This window comes from Lethenteron reissneri, chromosome 21 (genome assembly GCF_015708825.2).
Source record: "Lethenteron reissneri isolate LAM-NWPU_2019-01 chromosome 21, ASM1570882v1, whole genome shotgun sequence".
Taxonomy (NCBI): Eukaryota; Metazoa; Chordata; class Hyperoartia; order Petromyzontiformes; family Petromyzontidae; genus Lethenteron; species Lethenteron reissneri.
This window is the reverse complement of record NC_083799.1, coordinates 13,965,744-13,988,011: the sequence shown is the minus strand read 5'-3', so window position 1 is coordinate 13,988,011 and position 22,268 is coordinate 13,965,744. Positions and strand designations below refer to the sequence as shown.

Here is a 22,268-nt window from a genome sequence, read left to right as displayed (position 1 = left end):
CTTCAATATCCCAGATCTAGTCACAATCAAATTGAACATGCAGTCGGCTTTCGCGACGAATATTACGATTTAATAATATATGTTTGGATCAGATCACGTATAGGTAAAATGTGTGTCGTACACCCTCCTCCACCCGACGCGGCCGATCAAGAAGGTTGCCACGTGATGAACAAACGTGCCCATGAATTGCTGCACACCGGTGTGCTGGAGAGCAATTCACAACATTTCATGGGTTGGCAAGATGTTTTGTTGATGGTTACAGCCAACATCATCAGACAGTTACCAGCAAGATATATCTAAGACGCAAGCGTGGGGAATATGTTTCAGATTTATTGCAGAATCACTCTTCCAACCCTTCCGACCTGCTCTCGTAATTTTTTTATTTAATAATTTGTATCTTCATGCAGCTACAGGAATTGGTCTCGGTTAGGTTCAGACAGTCTGATGCGTTTTGCCAGGGGTGTATTGAATAATGACGTGTTCATGTTGTTCGAACTTTTTGACGTCTTCATGTTGTTTGAACTTGTTGATGTCTTCATGTTGAGTGAACTTGTTGTATACAGAATTTGCTTTGATCACATGTATTTATCTTGATCACAACACGTTCAGCCTTCCTATTGTTCACTTCCATTCTTTGTAACAATATCTTGTGTAATCGGTGAACCTCCTTTTCCCGACTTATTGAGTATGTCGTATGTTCTTACTTCATTCTACTTTTGTGGTTGTTTTGTTTTGGAAATTATCCGATAATCCTCCAAACTGATAATACACCACGATTGACACTCACTTGTAACCAAAATATACCGTACGAGACAGAAATGTGTGCAATGCACCTTCAGAAGTTAAAGAGCAGGCATAAAATACTAACTTTAAGCAACGTGGTGCTCTGTAATTACAAGCATCTACTCTATTGTAGTTTCAATTATTTATAATCTCTCATTAAAAATGGGAAGGAAGATCAAGCGATCTCGTTTTGTTAATTGTACTTCCTGATGACGAGACTAATGCGTTCCTTCTGGAATAATCTACATCAAAAACACACTGACACCACGAGCCGAACCAAATCTGCTGCAAAGATATCGGCACGGACAAACACCGACATCGTTCCTCTTGTATTATCCGGGCAAACATGCCCCATCTACATAATTTCCAGTGCCTGAATTAATATCTAATCCATATTCTTAGGTTTTTTTTTCGGTAAAGTCACGTAGGTAAAACATTAAAATTAATAAAAGTAAAATAAAATAAAAATCACGACGTTTCGGAAGCAACACAAGCTTCTGTCTTCAGGTGGAACCGTCACAGCCCGACAGCTGTATCAACCTAAGAATATGAATCCTTGCAGTCACGAAAGCTTCAAATCTAGAATTAATATCTAATCCGCCTTTCCTTTTTTTAACACCGCATAGCGCGCCGAGAAGCCTTAAAGCGCGCGCACACACACAGGGAGAGGACGCGATCCCCCGCTATCGTAAAATAGCACCGCTCCAGAAACCCTCGTTCCGATTGCATTGCTCCGTTGGCTTAAAGGCGCAGCGCGGCCACGTCTCGGATCAGCGCGGGGCGCGTTATGTAATGGGCACTGAGCCCTGCCGAGACGCTGTCCATTTCAGCACCAAGGCCCGCCCAGCGCTCCTCCCCAGCCACCATCACCCCCCCCCACACATCACCGCCCCCCCACCCGCACGAACCACTCCTCCTCCACGCCTCATACTCAGCGCTGTTCCTCTGCTCTCTCCCTCACACCACTCACACGACGGGCTCATTTCGCCCGCTTTCCATTGCGAGCAGTCGCACTTTTAGTTTTTTACCAAACAAACAAAACAACGGAACCACGGACCCTTTTGGATAAAACACACACACAGCAACAACAACAACACAAGGGCCAAGCTTGTCACGTGTGCGAGATGGTGAGATCGAGGATTCGGAGGAAGTCATCTCGAAGGCGCATCACCTGGCTCTTCACGAGAGGCACCACCTCAAGCTCCGCCCGCAGCATCAGCAGCAGCATCAGCAGCAACGGCGACGAATCGGCCTCGGCACAGAACCCCCAGAACGCCGCGCGGCTGTAGCCGTAACGGTTCCAACATCGTCCCCCCACCCCCATTCGCCCCCTCCCCCCATTTCTCCCCAGCAGCGACGCCTCAAGCATGTCCCTGTTCTGCCGACGATCCGTGGAGGAGTACCAGGTGGTGTCTAGCGTGGTGAGCGGGCCCGGGGGCTTCGGAGGCCGAGGAGGTCGCGGCACGGACTGCAAGAAGAAGAAAAAGCGGCAGCGATTCGTCGCCAAGAACGGCCGTTGCAACGTGCAGCACGGCAACGTGAGTGGCGAGACGGGCCGATACATCTCCGACATCTTCACCACGCTCGTCGACCTCAAGTGGCGCTGGAACCTGCTCATCTTCATCCTCACCTACACCGTGGCGTGGCTCGTGATGGCCGGATTTTGGTGGCTCATCGCCTACATACGCGGAGACATGGACATCGCGCGCGACGCGGATTACACGCCGTGCGTCGCCAACGTCTACAACTTCCCGTCGGCGTTCCTCTTCTTCATCGAGACGGAGGCGACCATCGGCTACGGCCACCGCTACATCACGGAGCGGTGCCCCGAGGGCATCCTCCTCTTCCTCTTCCAGTCGCTGCTCGGCTCCATCGTGGACGCCTTCCTCGTGGGCTGCATGTTCATCAAGATGTCGCAGCCCAAGAAGCGCGCCGAGACGCTCATGTTCAGCGAGAGCGCGGTCATCTCGATGCGCGACGGGAGACTCTGCCTCATGTTCCGCGTCGGGAACCTGCGCAACAGCCACATGGTGTCGGCGCAGATCCGCTGCAAGCTGCTCAGGGTGAGTCAACACGGCAGCGCGAAGGTTGTTTGAATAGTCGAGGGGGGGGGTGGCGGCGAGGGGAGGGGGGAGGTGGGGCGACACAGTGGACGCTAAACAAACTTTCAACAAATGTTGGTGGCCCACAACGGAATGAGTCGCGATGTGACGCGCCTTTGTCTGTACTGCGTTCTACCGCAGCCTCCCCCCCTCCCCCCACTCTATGTATACAGGGCACCGACTTGTCTTGACTTTGTTCTCTCCAGCTGATGAAGACCGCTTGTGTTGCGATCGAAACGTCGTGGGGTTTTTTTTTTTGCTTTTATTTTTTTTTTCTATTTACGTGACTTTACCGAAAGGACCAAAAATATGTCTTGACATGACTACGAATATAGAAGGGGATGTCTGGTTCCTTCAGTAGGAGGGTTGGGGCTCAGCTCGCTCCCGCACGCCCCCCTCTCCACCCCCAACGTTGCGGTGCTGGGGCTGAGTCGGTGGCGACTTCCTCTAGCGAGCTCGTGTCGCCTTCGTTTAGAGCGAGCTGGGGGGATACTCTCGCTGGTCGAGGTCATGTCTCTCTTGCTTCTCTTCTCGGTCGTTGTGCTTCGAGCACGAAACCCGCAAGCGGTAGCGGGTGGGCAAATGGAATTACGGGGTCCAAATCAACCAAATGCGCCTGTGAATTACTGGAATCGCTGTGCGGGCAGGAAATTAGTTTCTACCCTATATGATTATCCCCGTCCATATGAACGTGGGAATTACACACGCGATCGTTCGGAATTGAGTAACAATCCTACGCGTGCTTTGAGCAGGGCACACACGGAGCGATGTCACTTTTGAGATCCTACCCGAGGCTTTGTTTTAAATGTGCGTGTCGGAACTCGGCGCGAACCAAACATCCGAAGCTCGACGTTTTTTTACTTTCCAATACATTTACCCGCACCCAATATATAGAATAATTAGATTAAAAAAAAACTAACATTACCTGTGATTGAGAGGGTACTTCTCGTGTGTTCTTGTCAAGTTTATGGCAACTAGAGCGTCATTCTAAACGATATATTCGTATTTAATAAGAGACAAAATGTTAATTAACGTAAACAGCTGTCTATTTGGAAAACTACCCAACCTGCTTTCCTCGCCATGACTGGGCACGGCACTTTGTGTCCTCACGAAGCCCTCTTTTCGATTAAACCCATCTCGCGGATTGCACGGTTTGTGTGAAGCCTGGTCTTCTTCGGATGTATTTTTTGGGGGGGGCTTATCTTGACGTGACATTGGCATCCCAATCATGTTAAGAGATATATCCGCACAGTGCCTGGGGATAGAAAGTCGGGCTGGCCCTAAAACCCTTCTCGAATATTATATCTTGCAACGAAAACCAACAGGACACGTATTGCAATTTGACACGTCGGTTAATACTCGTGTTGTCTCAATTGCATCAGTTTCAGAAAATGTTTTACATTGTTCGGGCCAGGTGACGCAGCTCGTTCCCATGAACGAACACAAAGCAAATGAATCTTCACGCCACACCAATGAATCTGCACGCCACACCAATGAATCTGCACGCCACACCAATGAATCTGCACGCCACACCAATGAATCTGCACGCCACACCAATGAATCTGCACGCTACACCAATGCCGTACCGGAGCAAGTAACTACGCTGTGATCACAAACTGGCCACACCAATGAATCTGCACGCTACACCAATGCCGTACCGGAGCAAGTAACTACGCTGTGATCACACAATTGTCATCGCGTGGATATTGCTTGGGAATAGCCATTCGGCAGTAAACACATTGTGTGTGCGTGTGTGTGTGTGCGTGTCGCCCCCCTGATTTACGGCTGCCAGTACCACCCCCTGCAACCGTAGTGCTCTCCACCCCCACCGCGCACCTTCACATCGCCGTGCCGCGGGGCTCGGGGGACCCATAAGTCTTTAGCGAAATGGACGAATGCATCAGTGGCTCATTTATCTCTCTGTAGCCGCCTGCAATGTTCCTCCCGTACGAGGGGGGGGAGGGGGGGACGGGTTACGAAATTCTGATGACTCGACCGGACCTGGTGGAGCCAGCAAACCCAATTATTGGCTGTCTCCGTGAGGGTGACTCAATGACACCGCTGTTTTGTGTCCACAATGCATTCATCACCTTGCACATGGATCCCTTCAGAGGCTTTCTCTATACCGAATTGGGCCACCCGGCATTTAATTATTAGCATCAGTCACTTGTTCCTCATGCGGTCTACTGCTACTGAAGATGATAATAGGTCAATTGTGGTCTCGAGCCGCAGGAGATACGTGTTCAAGCTAATCTAGATTTGAAGTTTTCGTGACTGCAGGGATTCATAATCTTTGGTTCTTTCGGTAAAGTCACGTAGGTATAAAATAAAATAAATAGTTCAAGCTAAGTCTAATCGAGTCAAGTTGCATTTTTCAAAGTGTTGGCGTACGCCTGGGCAGAACATTTGTAAGTCGTACTCAAATTGTGAAGGTCGTGGGTTTTGCTCTCCAACACACACACACACCGTTTTGTTGAAGTAGTAACGAATTGGCACGTTTTGTTTACGTGGCAAACCTTGCGAATTGGCTGTGTCGGGTGGTGGCGGGTTTAACGGCACAATTACATTTACGCGATTTCACCCAAAAAAAACTGTTATCATATTAACATTTGTGAGTTTATATTTCCTCGCTTTAAAGGCAACGAGAGTGAATGCGTCATCTGTGACACACTCTCTGACGGGAACGTGCGACTTGCCTGCAGACGTCAACTGCGCAGTGAGATTGCAGATTTTTTTTTTTCAAAATCAGGATATTTATTTATCCGGTAGGGGCCGGGTAAGAACGTTACAACAACACACAGCTACTTAAACTAAATAGTAGTGCAGAGTACAAGAAAGATAAACAAATCACCCAAACACATACAAATTCAAATAAGCCATCCCCATCGTACCAGGCAGAGTCCACTGCCCGTGTGAAACACGCCGCAGTTTCTGCACTTGACAGCATGTACCACAAATAAGCACAAGGTGAAAACAGCAGACTTAATTAAAATTTCGATTTAAATTTCGAGGACGGCTGCTTGCGTTGTGGCCGAAACGTCGTGAGAATTGTATTTTATAATGTTTAATTTTATTATTTTATTATTTCCCTTCCACGTGACTTTACCGAAAGAACCAGGAAGACTTAATTTAATTGGCAAAGCCCACCATATGCTTCGTAACTATTAAAAAAATGCATGCTCGAGGCAAAGCCACACTGAACGCGAAATAAACTCAAGATGCGCAGTAGACGGACCTTCATTGCATTCGAAATGTGTGCCGCTAAAAGTTATTGCTGAAGTGTGAAAACTACGAATCAATTTAACCCTTTCTGACAGTAAAACAGGAGGTGTTAAGATGTTCCAACGCCAAAGAGGCACCTTTTGCAAGCAATCAAGTCTGCATGAACCACGTGTGCTTGTGGGGAAACATGAAAACAAACACGCTGATGATTTTTTCATTGTCTTTCAAACTGGTTGGCCGACACCAGAGACATTGCGTTTCAAAGACAATGCACACATTATAATAAGAGATGTGTGTTTGCATGTCCGCCACAAGTTGCGTGTGGTTAATGCAGACTCGATTCCTTGCAAAAGGTTTCTATTTGGTGTTCGAACATCTTTAACACAGCTGTTGCACTGGCTAACAAGGTCACATGATATCGTCATTGCTCAGTTCAACTCTTGATACTGGAACCGTTATTCCTTGGAGATCACAAAATTGAGAAACTTGGACATCGCGTTTGTGTTTTTTTCTTTTGGGGGGGGGGGTGTGTTCTGTTTGGCTACATTACCTCTCCCCTCCCCATTCTCCCCCCCCCAACTTAAATTCACTGCCTCCCAATCGTCATTCCCACCGGGGTGGGCCAGCCAGCCCTGGCGCCCTCGTTCGACCCCTAATTTCGAGGGTGCGTGACGCACCTAGCTTGTTACACGTTACCTGTTAAATTTCGATTTAAAGCTTTCGTGACTGCAGGGATTCATCTTCTTGGTTCTTTCGGTAAAGTCACGTACTTCCCTTCTACGTGACTTTACCGAAAGAACCAAGAAGACGTTACCTGTTGTTGTTTTTCTACCCTTCCTTTTTAAATTCCCCACCTGCATTCTGGCTTCTTTAAACGACGACAATAAAAAAAAAATTGCTTAACAAAAATAAAAGTTTTTTGTTGCTGAGAAACAAGAAGGCGAGGAGGCGGAGAGAACGCGCCGAGCCCTGCGGAGTCTCCCCTGCGAGCGTAACAAAATCCCTGCCGTGTGCGCGCGCGGGCGGGCGGGCAGTCGCGGCAGACGCCGGAGGGCGAGTTCCTGCCACTGGATCAGCTGGAGCTGGACGTGGGATTCGGCACGGGCGCCGATCAGCTGTTTCTGGTGTCGCCCCTCACCATCTGCCACATCATCGACACCAACAGCCCCTTCTACGAGCTCTCCTATCGCTCCATGCAGACGGAGCAATTCGAGATCGTCGTCATCCTCGAGGGCATCGTCGAGACGACCGGTGAGAGAGCGCCGTGCCGGAAAACTCGGGGTTGGCCCCGCGCCGACGCGGCGTTTTAAACGGCGGACGCGCCGTGTGAGCTCCTGGTCAAGTCGTTTTGCCGTTGGGCCCCAATGCGTGGATTTTTCTGCAGGTTCTCCAATCTGGCCCTAATGCGTATATTTTTCTCCAGGACCCCCAATCGGCACCCTAATGCGTGGATTTTTTTCCAGGTCCCCCAATCGGCACCCTAATGTGTGGATTTTTCTCCAGGACCCCCAATCGGGACCCGAATGCGTGGATTTTTTTCCAGGTCCCCCAATCGGGATCCTAATACATGGATTTTTTTCGAGGTCCCCCAATCGGGATCCTAATACATGGATTTTTTTCTCCGGGTCTTCCGGTTTTTCCCTTCACAGTTAGAAGCGACACGCGTTTACAGTATTTGGCTCTGTACATTCCCACGCGATGATAGGCCACTTCGTTGGTGTGCTATCATGTGTGGCAAGGTCGCTTCTGAAAAAAAGAAATTTGGCTCAATGAGCCTTAACTGCTCAAATAAAAAAAGAGTTGTTCAAGTAGTTTAATTGGCTTTTATTGCAACGTAAAGTAAATGCTCTCCGCCGCTTGGGTTTTATCTCATCTCGACTGCAGCGCAATGTTCTTACACTCTCGTTTTAAAACAGCTGGGCCCGAGCACACAGCGCAGGCCGAAACAGGATCTCGTGTTGTTCACCCACCTGTGTTTGACGTTTTAGAGAATTGCACTTGATCGGATGACAGCTACCAGAGCAGAGTTTTGTAACAGAGTAACCTGGCATTGCATTCCATCACACCGTGTTACCATTGTAATGTTCCAAAATAATCACTGGGTGACAGTAGCGATGCAAGGAATCAACTGTGTTAATGGGCGACGCACGTTATTTGGCAAACCCCCAAGTCTTTATGAGCGCCAACCCACAATGTCTCATTAGACAGAAAAATGATAGGACTCAAGAGGCACACGAAGGGCGCTCATGAGTCGCATTAGCTGCACGCTGGCTGTGAAGTGTTAGACGTTGTACCTGCTCCGGCGCTGAGATGTAAATGACCGATGCCGCCCCTCTGAGCGGCAATTGTGGCGGCACAGCTGCGTCAGACTGCTGCGTCACGCTCAGGTGTCGGGCAAATCATTGCGGCGTATATTCGATTTCGTCATTCGTTCTGTCCTGAAACCTTGCGCAGCTATGCCCACGTGTAACCCCAGGATGACGGTCGGTTAGCGTACATTGTTCAGCCTGAAAATCCCCGAACCGCTCACACACCACTCTCCCTTGATTGTCTCAAACGAGTGGCTTGTTTGTCAAAAAAACAAAAACGTACGTGCTGCCGAGTGCCTACCCACAAAAACAGAGCCTCACCATCAGTCAGCAAGGGCACTGCATCCGAGCCGCATTACGACCGTTTGGCAGATGAGTAACAGCGGCACTATGTCTCTTTTTCGATTTCCACACCCAAGCAGTAGAGCTCCCCTCCTGTCTCCAAGCGATGCACAGCGCCGTCCCTGTGTCTTCTCCACAAGAGAGAAACGCGGCTCTCTGTTACATTATCCCTCCGAACCGGGAGCACAAAGCTCATTCAAGACAAAGATCCCCCGTGTAGTTTTAACGGTATGTTGGGGCAGGTGCTGTTAGCGAGCGCTTATGAAGGCCAGCATGGCGCACGAGAGTGGGTGGATGGTCAACACCACACCCGACCGTCTTTGTCTCCCCAGTGGCGATGTTTACACACCGCGCCAGGTACGCATTTGAAACTAAACTATAAACTATTTGTTTTATTTTACCAGGTGCCAGCCTACTGAGCTATGCTGTAGCTCTTTATCAGAAGCGACCTGGCCACAAATGATAGCTCAACGAAGTGGAAATATATCGCAGCCAAACGCTTCACAGCAGCCAAATCTGAACGGACTATTTGAGGCTGAGTCGACCTGGGCGAGGCCCATGACCGGGCTTCAGACGAATCGTCACCGGCGTTGGCCGTCGGCGTGAATAATCGAACCCCGGTCGCCGGCTATCGTAGCTCGGTGCGCTGAACCGCTGCGCCACCACTCCCCCACCACGCATTGGTGCCCCTTGCGTGTGCCTGCCGTGGCGTCCGCTGCGTCACAACGCAGGGGGTGGCAGCAGCAGCGGCGAGGCCTGGCCATCCGCAATGCCCTCGCGCTCGGAGCCCGACCCCCAGGTGCCAACGCTGATTGATCCCCCCGCGTGTGCAGATGATACAGCTGATCCCACCCCGCTGAGCCTACATTAATTGATGTTAATAATGGGTTAATTTTGACAAGCGTTGTGATTTTAGCAATCCATTAGTTTATTAATAGTCGCGTAGAAAAATAAAAAAGGGACCCCACGTAGAGAATCTTAATGAAGGCGTTTGCATTGAAATGGGACGGTGCTATTTTACGCACGCCATTACGCCAGATACCGGCGTGGTTGATGTTGCTGCGCACGCCGGAGCGATGTTGGGTTTTTGTTTGTTTGTTTGGTAAGCGTGCGCAGTCAGCTTTGCGATTTTAGCTCCCTCTCCAGTCAAGCGTCGCACGGTCGCGTTCGCACAACGAGCTCGCCACCTCGGGCTCGATCGGTCGGCCAATTCCGCCCCCCCCCCTCTCCCCACCCACCCCCCATGTCAAGGTGTGACCACCGAGAAGGTTCACAACCTACACACTTTCGATTTAAAGCTTTCGTGACTGCAGGGATTCATCTTCTTGGTTCTTCAGACGCTGTCTTTCCGACAGACCTGTTCTTCGCCTGAGGACGGCTGCTTGCGTTGTGGCGGAAACGTCGTGAGAATTATTTTATTATGTTTAAATTTTATCATTCTATTATTTCCCTTCTACGTGACTTTACCGAAAGAACCAAGAAGATGAACCTACACACTGTAAACCCGATGAAGGAATGATGGAAATATCTAGAAATGTTCTAATCTCACAATTGAAGAGCGGCCAATCACTCTGCTGCTGTTGCCGTGTGCGCTGTGCGGCGACTCTCACGGCCCTTGGGGATAAAATCCGCCTGGAAGCTACCTTAGTAGAGTGCAAAGCTGTTTCACCCATAGCTGCGATTTCATATATATATTTAAATAATATTTGTTTTAAGCGCAGTTTTTTTTGCGTACCATTTTATTTACCAGTTTTTTTTCCGAGGATACCTGGCCACACATGAATACTCTTAGTTCTTTCGGTAAAGTCACGTAGATAAAAAATGAAATGAAAATTAATAAGAAATAAAAAATAAAAAAATAAAATCACGACGTTTCGGAGGCAACACAAGTCTCCGTCATCAGGTGGGACCGTCACAGCCAGATTTGCTGCATCAAGACTTGTCTTGCCTCCGAAACGTCGTGATTTTATTATTTATTTTGATTTTTTTATAAATTTTTATTTCATTTTTTACCTACGTGACTTTACCGAAAGAACTAAGAGTATGAATCCTTGCAGTCACGAAAGCTTCGAATCTAGAATTAAACACACATGAATACTCATCGCAGTGGCTCATATCATCACACGTGGGAATTTAGGGGAGCAGTGAAGTCATGTAAACGCGTGTTTCTAAAAGTGGGGGGCAAAACTGGAGGAACCCGGAGAAAAATCCACGCGACCACTAGGAGAGAACTTTCGGAGTTCCAGTTATACAACAGGCATCGTCAGGCTCGGGATTGAATCCACGATCTCCTGCATACCAGGCGAGGGAGATAACATCCAGTTGCTGAGCACAGGCCCAAAACATTAGGCGGCCAGCAACAAACAGCACCGTCAAATTTGTTAAATATGTACGCATTAATCTTGATTTGGAGCTTTCGTGACTGCAGGAATCCATACCCTTTGCTTCTTTCGGTTATTTTATACCTACGTGACTTTACCGAAAGAACCAAAGAGTATGTACGCATTATGGGTTGAACTTGTTTCGCGCCGTGCGCAGCCAGCCGTGCTAATCGGAGGCGATGATGAGCAGTGTGCAATGTATTTCTCCAAGTGTGCAAAGATCATTGCGAGACCTTTGGAAAACGAGATGGGGGAATTCCCAGGTGTAGCAGTGCGAGGGAAAGAAGCAGAAAGAGAAGCGTTGTGGCCTGAAGTGCAGTGACCCCCCCCACCCCCACAAAACACAACGGGTTTGTCCTTATTCTTGGGTCTATCGGTAAAGTCACGAAGATATGTTCAAAGAAAATATTATTCAAAGAAAATATTATATATCTCCGTGACTTTACCGAAAGACCCAAGAATATGAATTCCTGCAATCACGAAAGCTTCAAGTTACGGGTTTGTCCTTCTCGTGTGACTCGCCAAGCGTTTTCGGCTCCCAGAATCGGAATCTTTATTTCGGCTGCAGGAGGAATCCGATGAGCTACGAAGCTCTTCGTTTTTTTCCCCACAGATGTCCAGCATGGGCATCTGCCCACCTGTAATGCAGCCGCTTCAGAGGTGGCAGGCTTTTCGATGTAAAGCTTTCGTGACTGCAGGGATTCATCTTCTTGGTTCTTTCGGTAAAGTCACGTAGAAGGGAAATAATCAAATAATAAAAATAAAACATAATAAAATAATTCTCACGACGTTTCGGCCACAACGCAAACAGCGTCCTCAGGTGAAGAACAGATCTGTTGGAACAGGTCTGTCTTCCCGACAGACCTGTTCTTCACCTGAGGACGGCTGCTTGCATTGTGGCCGAAACGTCGTGAGAAGTATTTTTATTATGTTTTATGTTTATTATTTGATTATTTCCCTTCTACGTGACTTTACCGAAAGAACCAAGAAGAGGTGGCGGGCTCTTGTATTGTGCAAAAGGCCTCCACGTGCGTGGAAGTCCCAACCAGCATGGAGGTGTACTCGAGTACCTTGTAGACCAGTCTTTATGTTTGTACGTTTGTGTGTTTTCTCCCCTTTTAAATGCAAGCTTCCCCCCCCCCCCTTGAGAAATCCAGTTTCAACCCACGAGATAATTCACGCAGGAAGGAATTGGCTACTCGTTGACCTTGGTGACAAAAAAACGAGCCTTGCGACTCGAAGTGCCTCTCCAAATCACGAGCAACAGTAACGGCAGGAGCTTGGCTGTGGTGGTGAGATGTTAACTACCTTGCTTGGGTTTGATCCTGACCCTGACGCCTGCTGTATATTTGGAGGTCGCGGATTTTTCTCCGGGTGTTCCGGTTTTTCCCTCCAAATTTAGAATCAACATCACGCGTTTAGAGTATGTGTCTGCTATACATTTCCACGTGATGAGCCACTTCATGGGGCTATCATTTGTGGCCAGGTCGCTTCTGAAAAAAGTTATATAGCTCACTGAGCCTTACCTGGTAACCATAAATAATAAATTATAAAAATTTCCCCACCTTCCTCTGTTACCTGCCTTCCTCATTTCCACGAAACTATTTGTATTCCTTTTGGCTCTTTCAACATCGCAATCCTTGGCCTTCTCATCCAGTCACAACTTCCTCCTGTGGTGCCTTTGTTAATTTAAACGTCCCCTCTTGGAATGCGTCCAGTCCAGTTCTTCTCTCTCCTTCCAGTGACTTCCATTCTGCTTCCTCCTCCGTTGGTGCTTTGCGATGTTCCTCCACTGGTCTTCGTCTCTGTCCAGCCTCACCCTCTGCATCCTCCTTCAATACCCACGTCTCCTAACGCCTCCAACGTCTCGCCGCGTCTTTTGTCAGTCGCCACGTTTTTCGCTCCGTGCACAGCTACACTTCCACACCACTGCTTCATCTTGTCCTTCTCCTTATTCATCTTCTTATTCATGTTCTCCATCTTTTCATTTTCTCCTTCTTGATCTTCTTGATCTTATTGATCTTATTCATCTTCTTCATCTTCTTGATCTTATTGATCTTATTCATCTTCATCTTATTGATCTTATTCTTCTTCATCTTCTTGATCTTCTTGATCTTATTCATCTTCATCTTCTTCATCTTCTTGATCTTTTTGATTTTATTCATCTTCTACTCCTTCATCTTCTTGATCTAATTGATTTTATTCATCTTCATCTTCTTCATCTTCTTGATATTATTGATCTTATTCATCTTCATCTTCTTGATCTCATTGATCTTATTCATCTTCTCATTCTTCATCTTTTCCTCTTTATTCTTCACCATTTCACTCGTCGTTCTTGTCAGCAACTCTTTCTTCCTCCTGAATGCCTCTTACTCCACCGCCAATCCTCAATCTTTGTTGTCTGCGACACGCCAATCCATCTTCCACGGATCAATGCGCACAGGATCATCAATGTCTTCACCCATTCTACCAATTGTCCGTCAATCTTGACATTCAAGGCTTCCTCCACCTTTCCTCGACAATCTCTTAACGTCTGTCCTATCTACATTGATCATTGTACCCATCTTGCTTTGCAGTGTTTTGATTAACTCACTCGTCAGCCAATCAAGACGATTAGTTACGTACGGTGCGAAAGAAGATCAACACACATACATGCCTGCCACCATCCCTTGAAAATCTGCAAACCTGTCAATGACAACCTTCTCATAGTCCACGACACACATACACACACAACGCCTGGCCATGTTCTATGCGCCATTTACAAAGCTTCTCGTGTCCCGCACCCTTTCATGAAACCACATTTGTTTCTTACGATAAATGAATTCGAACTTTGCTTGTAATGATAATAGGTTTCCCCTCTTTTTGTCTGACAACAAAGCAGGTGTTAAGATGTTAAACACCAAACTGCAACCTTTTACAAAGAATCATGTCTGATAATATATGCATTGTCCTTGAAACTGATTGGTCCACACCAGAGACAGCTTTCTTTTGAGCCTCGTCTCAAACGGTGTTAGACCAGCGGATGCCAAAAGGCGTTTTTTTTTTGCATTCTGACCACAAGCACTGTGGTTAATGCAGACATGATTCCTTGTAAAAAGGTTTCAGTTGGGTGTTTTAACATCTCAACACCTGTTTTGTTGCCATAAAAAAGGGCGAAAGCCTATTATCATATTTTGGTACTGGCAAAGGAGGTCCCATGATGTGTTTGCATGTAATCTTCTTGTAAGTAGCAAGTCCTAATTCTCCCACTCTCCCCACTGAATTCGGCTTCTCTGTAAAAGGTACCATGACTGCTTTTTGTAAAGCCTTCCACTCATTCACCTTGCCCGTGCATGCGGTCGAAGCTAGAGGTGAGATGCAGTAGACGCTGGATATAAGCAACAGCACCCCCTTACATTAGACCAGTGGTGGTGGGGCATGCAAAGGGCAACAATGCCCGATCCAAGCAAAAATGCTTTCGACGTAATCACGCAGCCGGACTTGCTCGTGACGCGCCGTTCTCGCGTCCGGCTTCTCCTGCGCATCGATGTTCGCGGTCGACGTTCGTGTGCCTCCCGCGTGCAAATTAAAGCCGTGCAGCCGCTGTCGCGTAGGCATGACGTGCCAGGCGCGCACCTCCTACACGGAGGACGAGGTGCTCTGGGGCCACCGCTTCCTGCCCGTCATGTCGCTCGAGGACGGCTTCTTCCGCGTCGACTACTCGCAGTTCCACAGCACCTTCGAGGTGCCCACGGCGCCGCAGAGCATCAAGGAGCAGGAGGAGGCCACCTCGCTGCTGCAGTCGCCGCTGTCGCCGCAGCGCGCCCTGCTCGCCGAGAACCGCAGGAAAGACTCGGGCGGCTTGGACTGCCAGGACGGCGGCCCCGGCGAGGCGGCGGCCCCCGCGGCCGCGGCGCGTCTGCCGTCCAAGCTGCAGAGGATGAGCGCGGGGGGCGGCGACGTCCAGAGCAGGCGGCTGCTGCGCATGAGCTCCACCATCAGCGAGACGGTGTCGAGCGCCGGCATCGGCTTCGGCATGGGCAGCGACAGCATGGGCGAGATCCCGCTCAAGATGAAGCGCATGGGCTCGGAGCCCGAGGAGCGCTTCCCGCTCAGGACCTTCAAGATGAACTCGGACGCGGGCGTGCAGAGGAGCCCGGCGGTGGGCGGCAGGTCCGAGTTGCCGGCCAAGCTGCAGCGGATGAACACGTGCATCAGTTTCCGAGCTCCCGAGGAGATCCTGCCGGCCAAGCTGCGCAAGATGAACGGATAGGCGCTGGCGCGGGCACGGGAAGGCGGGGGTGTGGGGGGGTGGCAGTGGCTGTGGTCCTGCTGCTGCTTTGTGAACCCGCGTCAGCGTGAATCGCGTGAGCGCCAGCGGTATCGCCACGGGCGGACGCAGATGGAGCGCACGGGGCGGACAGCAGGAGCCGGGCGACGGGAGAGGTGGAGAGTTGGCGACTTCTGAGAGCGTTGGCGGCGCTGGCGCTCCTCCGACTTCTCGAGCCGAAAACTCCCCCTTTAGCTGCAGTACGAGGCATTGGCTGTTTTTTGTTGTTGTTGTTGTTGCCGTTATAATTGCGACTCAACGCGAGCCCGCTGCGAAACGCCAATATGGGTGGGGGGGGGGGAAACAGAAACACCGCGAACAGCAACGGGACTTCGGCCGTTTCGAATCCACACTCTGCTGCTGCTGCTGCTTGGTTTCGGGGCCGACGCATTCCTCGGGATTTACTGCACCGTCGATCCGCGAGGTATTTGCCACCGGTGCTGCTTTCATCGCTCCCTCACCACCCCACCCACCCACCCACCCCCTCGTCCCTCCGGGACATCTGAACTCTCGGCCCCCTTTACGTACGGCGAGCCCACACCGACGGCATCCCGAATAGCACAAAGTGTTACCACGCAGAGCGATCGTGCGTTTCGGTCACCGTCGGAAAGAAAATTTGAGAGGGAGGGAGGGAAATAGAGAGAGAGAGAGAATGTGTGAACGAAAAGAATTTCACATTGATGAATGTGCATATTTTTCAGGGTAACAGAGTGGCTTTTTGATGCCATACATGAATACCGTGCCTACAATGAAAGACCTTTGATTACTGATACGCCCTAGCATGTGTGACAATAATATAAACAGGGCTACCTATATATATACATAATTCTATATTGTTATTAAAGGCAACAAAATAGCACACATTTATTAAAGCTGTGAAGCTTATTGCACAATTTTATAACACGTTCATGTTTCGATATATAATTTAAGCTGCTCATGTGTTTTCCTTTGTGATGTGTATACAAAACGAAATTATCATCATATAATACATGCACTACATATTTTATGTCACTCGGTGATGCAGTGTCTGTGCTGTTTATGTCTCTCGTGTAAGAAACGTACTTGATTAAGCACGTTGTAACAGCTGTAGTAAAAAAAAAAACGTAGCATATTTACATAACGTCTATTCGCTTTTACATGAAACATGTATTCGATTCTATCCGTTCAGCATTTTAGGCAAGTCGGACGTTGGCTTTATGACAAAGCCTCAATAATAACAACAGCCACTGCCGCCCCATATGCTTACGTTGTGTTGTTAAGTGTACAAGTAAACGAGTGTCGCTCACGGGGCAACCACTGACGACCCTGAACCCGCACCGCATCGCCCCCTTCTCCCCCCCCCCGTTCCCCTCCCGTTACACGCTCGTCTCATCTCCACGCTTGCCAACGGATGCATAAGTGGCGCGCCGTGCTGCTCTGCGAGCCGCTGTGTCGACTGTCACTGCCCCTGAACAGCTGCTGCTGCGGAGGAGGAGGAGGAGGTGGAAGTGGAGTAGGAGGAACAGGGATGCGTCCCTCCCCGAGCGTGGTGCGTGCCAAGGTTGGCTCCTAATTGAGCAACTGCACACGCGAGCCGAGCCGCCAAGGCACGCAGTGGCATAAACGGGGGGCATCCTTACCCGGTTGTGTCCACGCTGTGTGGGTGGCGGAGTAGGGGGATGGGGACGAAGGGAAAGGAAGCTGTTCTTTGGGATTATATCGGGTGAAATCCACGCGGAGTCCGCCGTGACGGATGATGACTTACGTGATTAATCTGCAGCCCCCCCTCCCTCCCCCCCGCTAGCCGAGTCGTAACTTTGAGCTGCCGGATGAGAATGAGGATAACCCTTCGACCGTGCTCACAGCAAGCAATTTCACGTTTGTCTGGCCTGGCGGGACGGTGGCAGAACGCTCCTTACTCACGGTTCGCGAGTTCAAAATCCCCACTCGGGATAATGACTCAACTACATGGTCTCTCCTGGGAGGGGGGGGGGGACTTTCACAATGAAGTGCCACTTGGTGGGAAATTTGTAACGGCGAAGAGTTCGACGGAGAAAACTCTCCTCCGCTGGCTCCTCGGTGCCACCGCACGGAGATAGACACCGGCAAAGCGATTGTTTGTGTGTTGTCGGGATACGTCATTGAAAATAATATCTTCGGGGATGATACGCCTCGCCATGCAGCCATTAAATCCCCCCTCATTGGACTGCTGATGGGTGGGGGGGGGTCCAGGTTTTATGGATGCATAATGCAAGGAGCAGTAGCCATGTGAAACTGGCCTTCGGTGCGTGGGAGCGTACGTGTCGGGACGACGAGCGCGTGTGTGTGTGTGCGGCACGTGCAGGGAAAGCGGAAGGCGAATAAACTCACGGGGTTTTGCATCTCAGATTGAATTTGCTGCGTGTGAGAAATTCACGCGCGAACTGTGGGTTTTCTACGACTGTGTGCGCGCGCGTGCGTGCGTGCAGGTGTGTGCGCGTGCGTGTATGCGTGCGCGTATGCGTGCGTGCAGGTGTGTGCGCGTGCGTGTATGGGGAGCAGCAGTGCCGTGGTTTGCGCACTGGGCCACGATCCCGGCGATGGGAGTTTGATTCCTGCTCACGACCAGTAACTGGAGAGACATTTTCAATAGTCCTGGACCTCCCCTAGTTTGACTCGGCCTTAAATGAGTGCACAAACATCGGCACTCGCCAGGCATATTGTCGACGACTCACCCCTTCGTGTACCGTGCCGGCCTTCATAGGTGGTCGCTAGCAGCACTTGCCCCACCAATCGGTTAAAGGCTATACGGGGGAATCTTCGTCTCTTTGTCTTGGTGTGTGTGTGCGTGCGAGGAGCAGTGGTGCATTGATTAGCGCACAGCACTTAGGAGCTGGCGAACCGAGTTGGATTAATGGCCAAGCCTCGCATCATTGGCGATTATCTGAACCGGCCCCGTGCCTCCCCTGGGTCGACTCAGCCTCAAATGAATACCTGGTGTGGAGGTATAAAAACAATTATCAGCACTGGGGTGACAAAGGCGGCCGGGCGTGGTGCTGAACACGCCACTTCCTGCTGTGCCGTGTTGGCCTTCGTAGGCGCTCGCTAACAGAGCCCCCCCCCCCCCCCCCCCCAACGACCTGTGGAGACTACATTGGGGGATCTTTGTCATCAAAATAAGTGTATGCGAATGTCCAGCGCGTATATAGCTTCGTCATTTGCACGTGCAGTACAAGTATAATGACATGCAGTATATACGGACATGCATATGAATAAAGCAGCCACTGAAATATACAAACACGCACACACGCGCACGCACACGCGCGCGCACATCTCCCACTCCCTGTAAGTAAAGCTATGCTTCGAAAGGCTTAGCCGCAGCCTTTCTATTGTCAACGCGTTGTTTGCACTGTGATCCTGCGCCACGCAAGCCGATCATTTTCTTTGACGGTTCGTGGCTAAAATAAGCGAAAAATGTCAGCTTCTGTTTTTGTTTGTTCGCCACCACCGCGAGCTCTGGGTGCCTCTTCGCTTTTCCGATTACGCATCACTGAGAACGCGGGCGCCAAAGAAGCAGTCTCTTGGTCGAATCTTCTTTTATTCATGAACTCCAAAACAAGGTCACGGCGCAACAAAAAGAATACGGCATGGTCTTCTATCTATACTCTTAGGTTTTTTCGATAAAGTCACGTAGGTTAAAATTTAAAGAAAAATTAATAAAAGTAAAATAAAAATATATATTTATTTTTTATTTTACATTTATTAATTTTAATTTTATTTTTTACCTACGTGACTTTACCGAAAAAAACTAAGAGTATGAATCCTTGCAGTCACAAAACCTTCAAATCTAGTCTTCTACCTACGTGACCTTTACCGAAAGACCCAAAGAGTATGGTCTTGCTAATCCATAAATACATTCGCCGCATCGGATCACGTGCATTGTGGTCGGGGTTGTGCTCTCCAATCAGGTGCTTGCTTACAGCACTTGCCCCAACGGTCGGTTCAGGCTACACGGGGGATCTTTGTCATTGCTCTCCAGTTTTTTTCGGGTTGTGCCAAATGTCGTTCAGGCACGTTGTTCCGACTTTCCTACAACCCGGAAACACATCGCAGAGCCGTATGCACAAGTGTTCGCAAAGAGGGGGACCGGCTTATACAATTCATTTCTTCAGAACTGATGTTTTTGTGTGTGTTCAGTTTGTTGTCCGTCCCCCGCACCTCCGATTAGCACGGTTGGCTACGTACGGTGCGAAAGAAGTTCAACACACATCGATACAACGGGGTGTTTCTTTTGCAATATGCGTCACAGCTGATAGAACCTGATGATTCAAAAGGTAACTTGGGAATTTCGTGTTTTTTTAATGAAGTCCTTTCTATGCGTAATTTTTCCATCCAGAATGCAAAAGCTATCATTAACCAAGCTGGGCGTCATGTGACAGACATCGTGGTAGTTTTTTAAGGCTGAAGAATGTTGACAATTCTTACTCGAGGAGAAGACATTGCCAACCAGGTACAAACGCAAAAAGGGCATTTAAATTGATCCCATCGTTCTCACGTATGTACGTTGAACTTATTTCGCCACCGCACGAAGCCAACCGTGATAATTGGAGGTGAGGGGGAATGACAACAAAACTCAAACAAAAGTTCTAAACAAATGCGTTTTCAATTTCGATTTAAAAGTGCATAGCTCCAGCGGGTTCCTGATATCGGATGGAAGAGCGTTCCAGACGGACGCAGAAGCGGGCATGAAAGAGTGATGCGGTGACCGTCTTCGTTCGACGGGCGGACAAAGCCGCTGCTGCGACATGGCATCGTTTGGTTCCAAACATCTTGTCTGTGGAACATTTTTGGTGCCCCGTGACCCATAGCAGCCATGCACTGTGCTACCCCCCCCCCCCCCATCTCATACAACACTGTTCGACATGTCACCGAGATGAATTGGCAACCTCCCACTTTGCAAATAAAAAGAGTTTCATTAAAAAAATCACTCTCGGGTATTTCGATTGCGATTACCGTCTTACAGAATTATCGACATTTCGGTGATCGCGCGTTTGCGTCCGTAACATTCATAAACGCACCAGACTCATTTAAATAGCTTACGGAAACATGGCAGCGTCCGGGAGTTGCAGTTTCACGTTCGCTGGCACGGCTTTTTTTCATATTTATCGACGATGATAACAACGCCAGTATCAGTGCACGTCTCAAACACTCGATTTTTTTAGCCCGAGGCTTATTCATAAGATCAACAAGCACGCCAAGGTACAGGCCCCAGGGTCAGCGCAGACACAAGGCAAGCACATTTGTATCTCTCTCACATCAGCGATCTCGAGATCTCGCTTGGGCGAGTAAACAAACGGAGATCATTGTGGCGTCTCGGAGGGGGCGTGAGGTCACGTGCTAATTGCACCGCCCATTAGCACGGTTGGCTGCGTACGGTGCAAAGGAAGTTCAACGCGCATCTAACTTTCAGTAGGTACGAGGCAGAGAGAGGATGCTTGGCCGCTTGTGATGTGCGACAGGCACATATCTGTATTTCCTTCCGTACAGCTACAGCTCACATAGCCGTTGCTGTTAATTTCCTTGACCAAGCCTGTACCGGTACCTATCCACCTTAAAAAAAAAGGATTTAAACTAAAGGCCAATTTATCCTGCACACGCAAACCAATTACGTAAGAGAAGCTCACGTGTCTGAAAATAACCAAGCCAGACATCGCTAATGTCCTCACTTTACGAAGCTACGAGCCCCTGGCCCACACCTCTCCAGGCTTTGAAGGCTGAAGGGACATTTTGGTCGCTATTGTTTTATCATTCATTATTTTATGAACATCTTTGGAGCTCTCAATCCATGAAATCAAAATAAATGCACCGGGCAGATTGTGCAGCCCTCCGGGGGATTCGGCACGCTTTGAAACGTAATGTTCGTCAGAATGTAGAATTGTTTTTCGGGGGCCTATTTCCCCAGCAAACAAACGCATCGGATATCAAGATGCACAAACGAGACCCATTTTAGTGAATTTTTTTAAAAATTCCATTTGAAGAACGGCGTTAATGTGATTGTGTTGTTGTTGTTGGAAAACGCTACTCCGTTGCTATACAAATGAGTGTCTGCTCAGCCAAAATAAAACGTTCATTATTTTTCGTCACAAACGAAGGAGGGTTAATCACTCTCAGATATCAATCGAGCAGCATACACAAGACATACCATCGAGCTAAATAGAATTGAGTTGTGCATAACACTGGTGTATTGACATGAAAATAATTCTCTTGTTTTTTTTCTTAAAAAATTTGAACGTGGTGAGCCTGTACATTATCAACGAAGCATGTTTAACAGGGATGTAAGGACGATATATTTAAACAAAAACCTAGCATCGTGCGTTTATGACCCCGTTAACAACAAGCTGCGAGAGAGGCAGAGGAGGAAACACCCCAGAGAGGACATCTGCGAGCAGAGAAGGAACAATTGCATCAGCTCGTGTGCAGGGTGCAGCAGATGAGGCGGATCGCTGCACAGCGAGACCATGAGAGATGACGACGACTTGCAGAGGTCTTCATCCGGCAGTGGATAGATCATGGCTTATGATGATGATGATCAAGATACGACCTAAACTTGAAAGGTTTCACTATTTTGTTGTTGTTAATATACAGAGCCGGATCTCGCCAGAAAATCGAACTGTTTCAAAAATGACAACATCGATACGTTATGCGGCACTCGAATTCATCGCTTAAAATAATGAAGAGACGAATTTTCATCGAGCGAAGATGAAATACAGTATCCTCATCGCTTCGTATGTTTTCCCCCTCCTCCTTACAACACAAACCGAGCGGGCAGTAGGGGCGTAAGGAATTGCCCCGGCCCTGCTTT

The 22,268-nt window shown here is 48.9% G+C and overlaps 1 protein-coding gene across 1 annotated transcript; it reads left to right on the top strand.

Annotated features, from left to right (window-relative positions):
- The first annotated feature begins 1,734 nt into the window (after positions 1-1,734).
- LOC133345272 (G protein-activated inward rectifier potassium channel 1-like) lies at positions 1,735-19,043 on the top strand. The gene is made up of 3 exons (XM_061555887.1): positions 1,735-2,846; positions 7,142-7,358; positions 14,733-19,043. Exons 1-3 carry the CDS (start codon positions 2,151-2,153, stop codon positions 15,389-15,391), a joined length of 1,572 nt encoding a protein of 523 aa, XP_061411871.1. The 5' UTR covers positions 1,735-2,150; the 3' UTR covers positions 15,392-19,043.
- The last annotated feature ends 3,225 nt before the right edge of the window (positions 19,044-22,268 follow it).

What these genes read in the sequence shown, in the direction of transcription:
- LOC133345272 (XM_061555887.1), top strand. Translation starts at nt 2,151, where the DNA reads ATGTCCCTGTTCTGCCGACGATCCGTGGAGGAGTACCAGGTGGTGTCT. An exon ending in TCCGCTGCAAGCTGCTCAGG is followed by an intron (nt 2,847 to 7,141) that starts GTGAGTCAACAC and finishes GCGGGCGGGCAG; the next exon opens with TCGCGGCAGACGCCGGAGGG. An exon ending in GGGCATCGTCGAGACGACCG is followed by an intron (nt 7,359 to 14,732) that starts GTGAGAGAGCGC and finishes GCTGTCGCGTAG; the next exon opens with GCATGACGTGCCAGGCGCGC.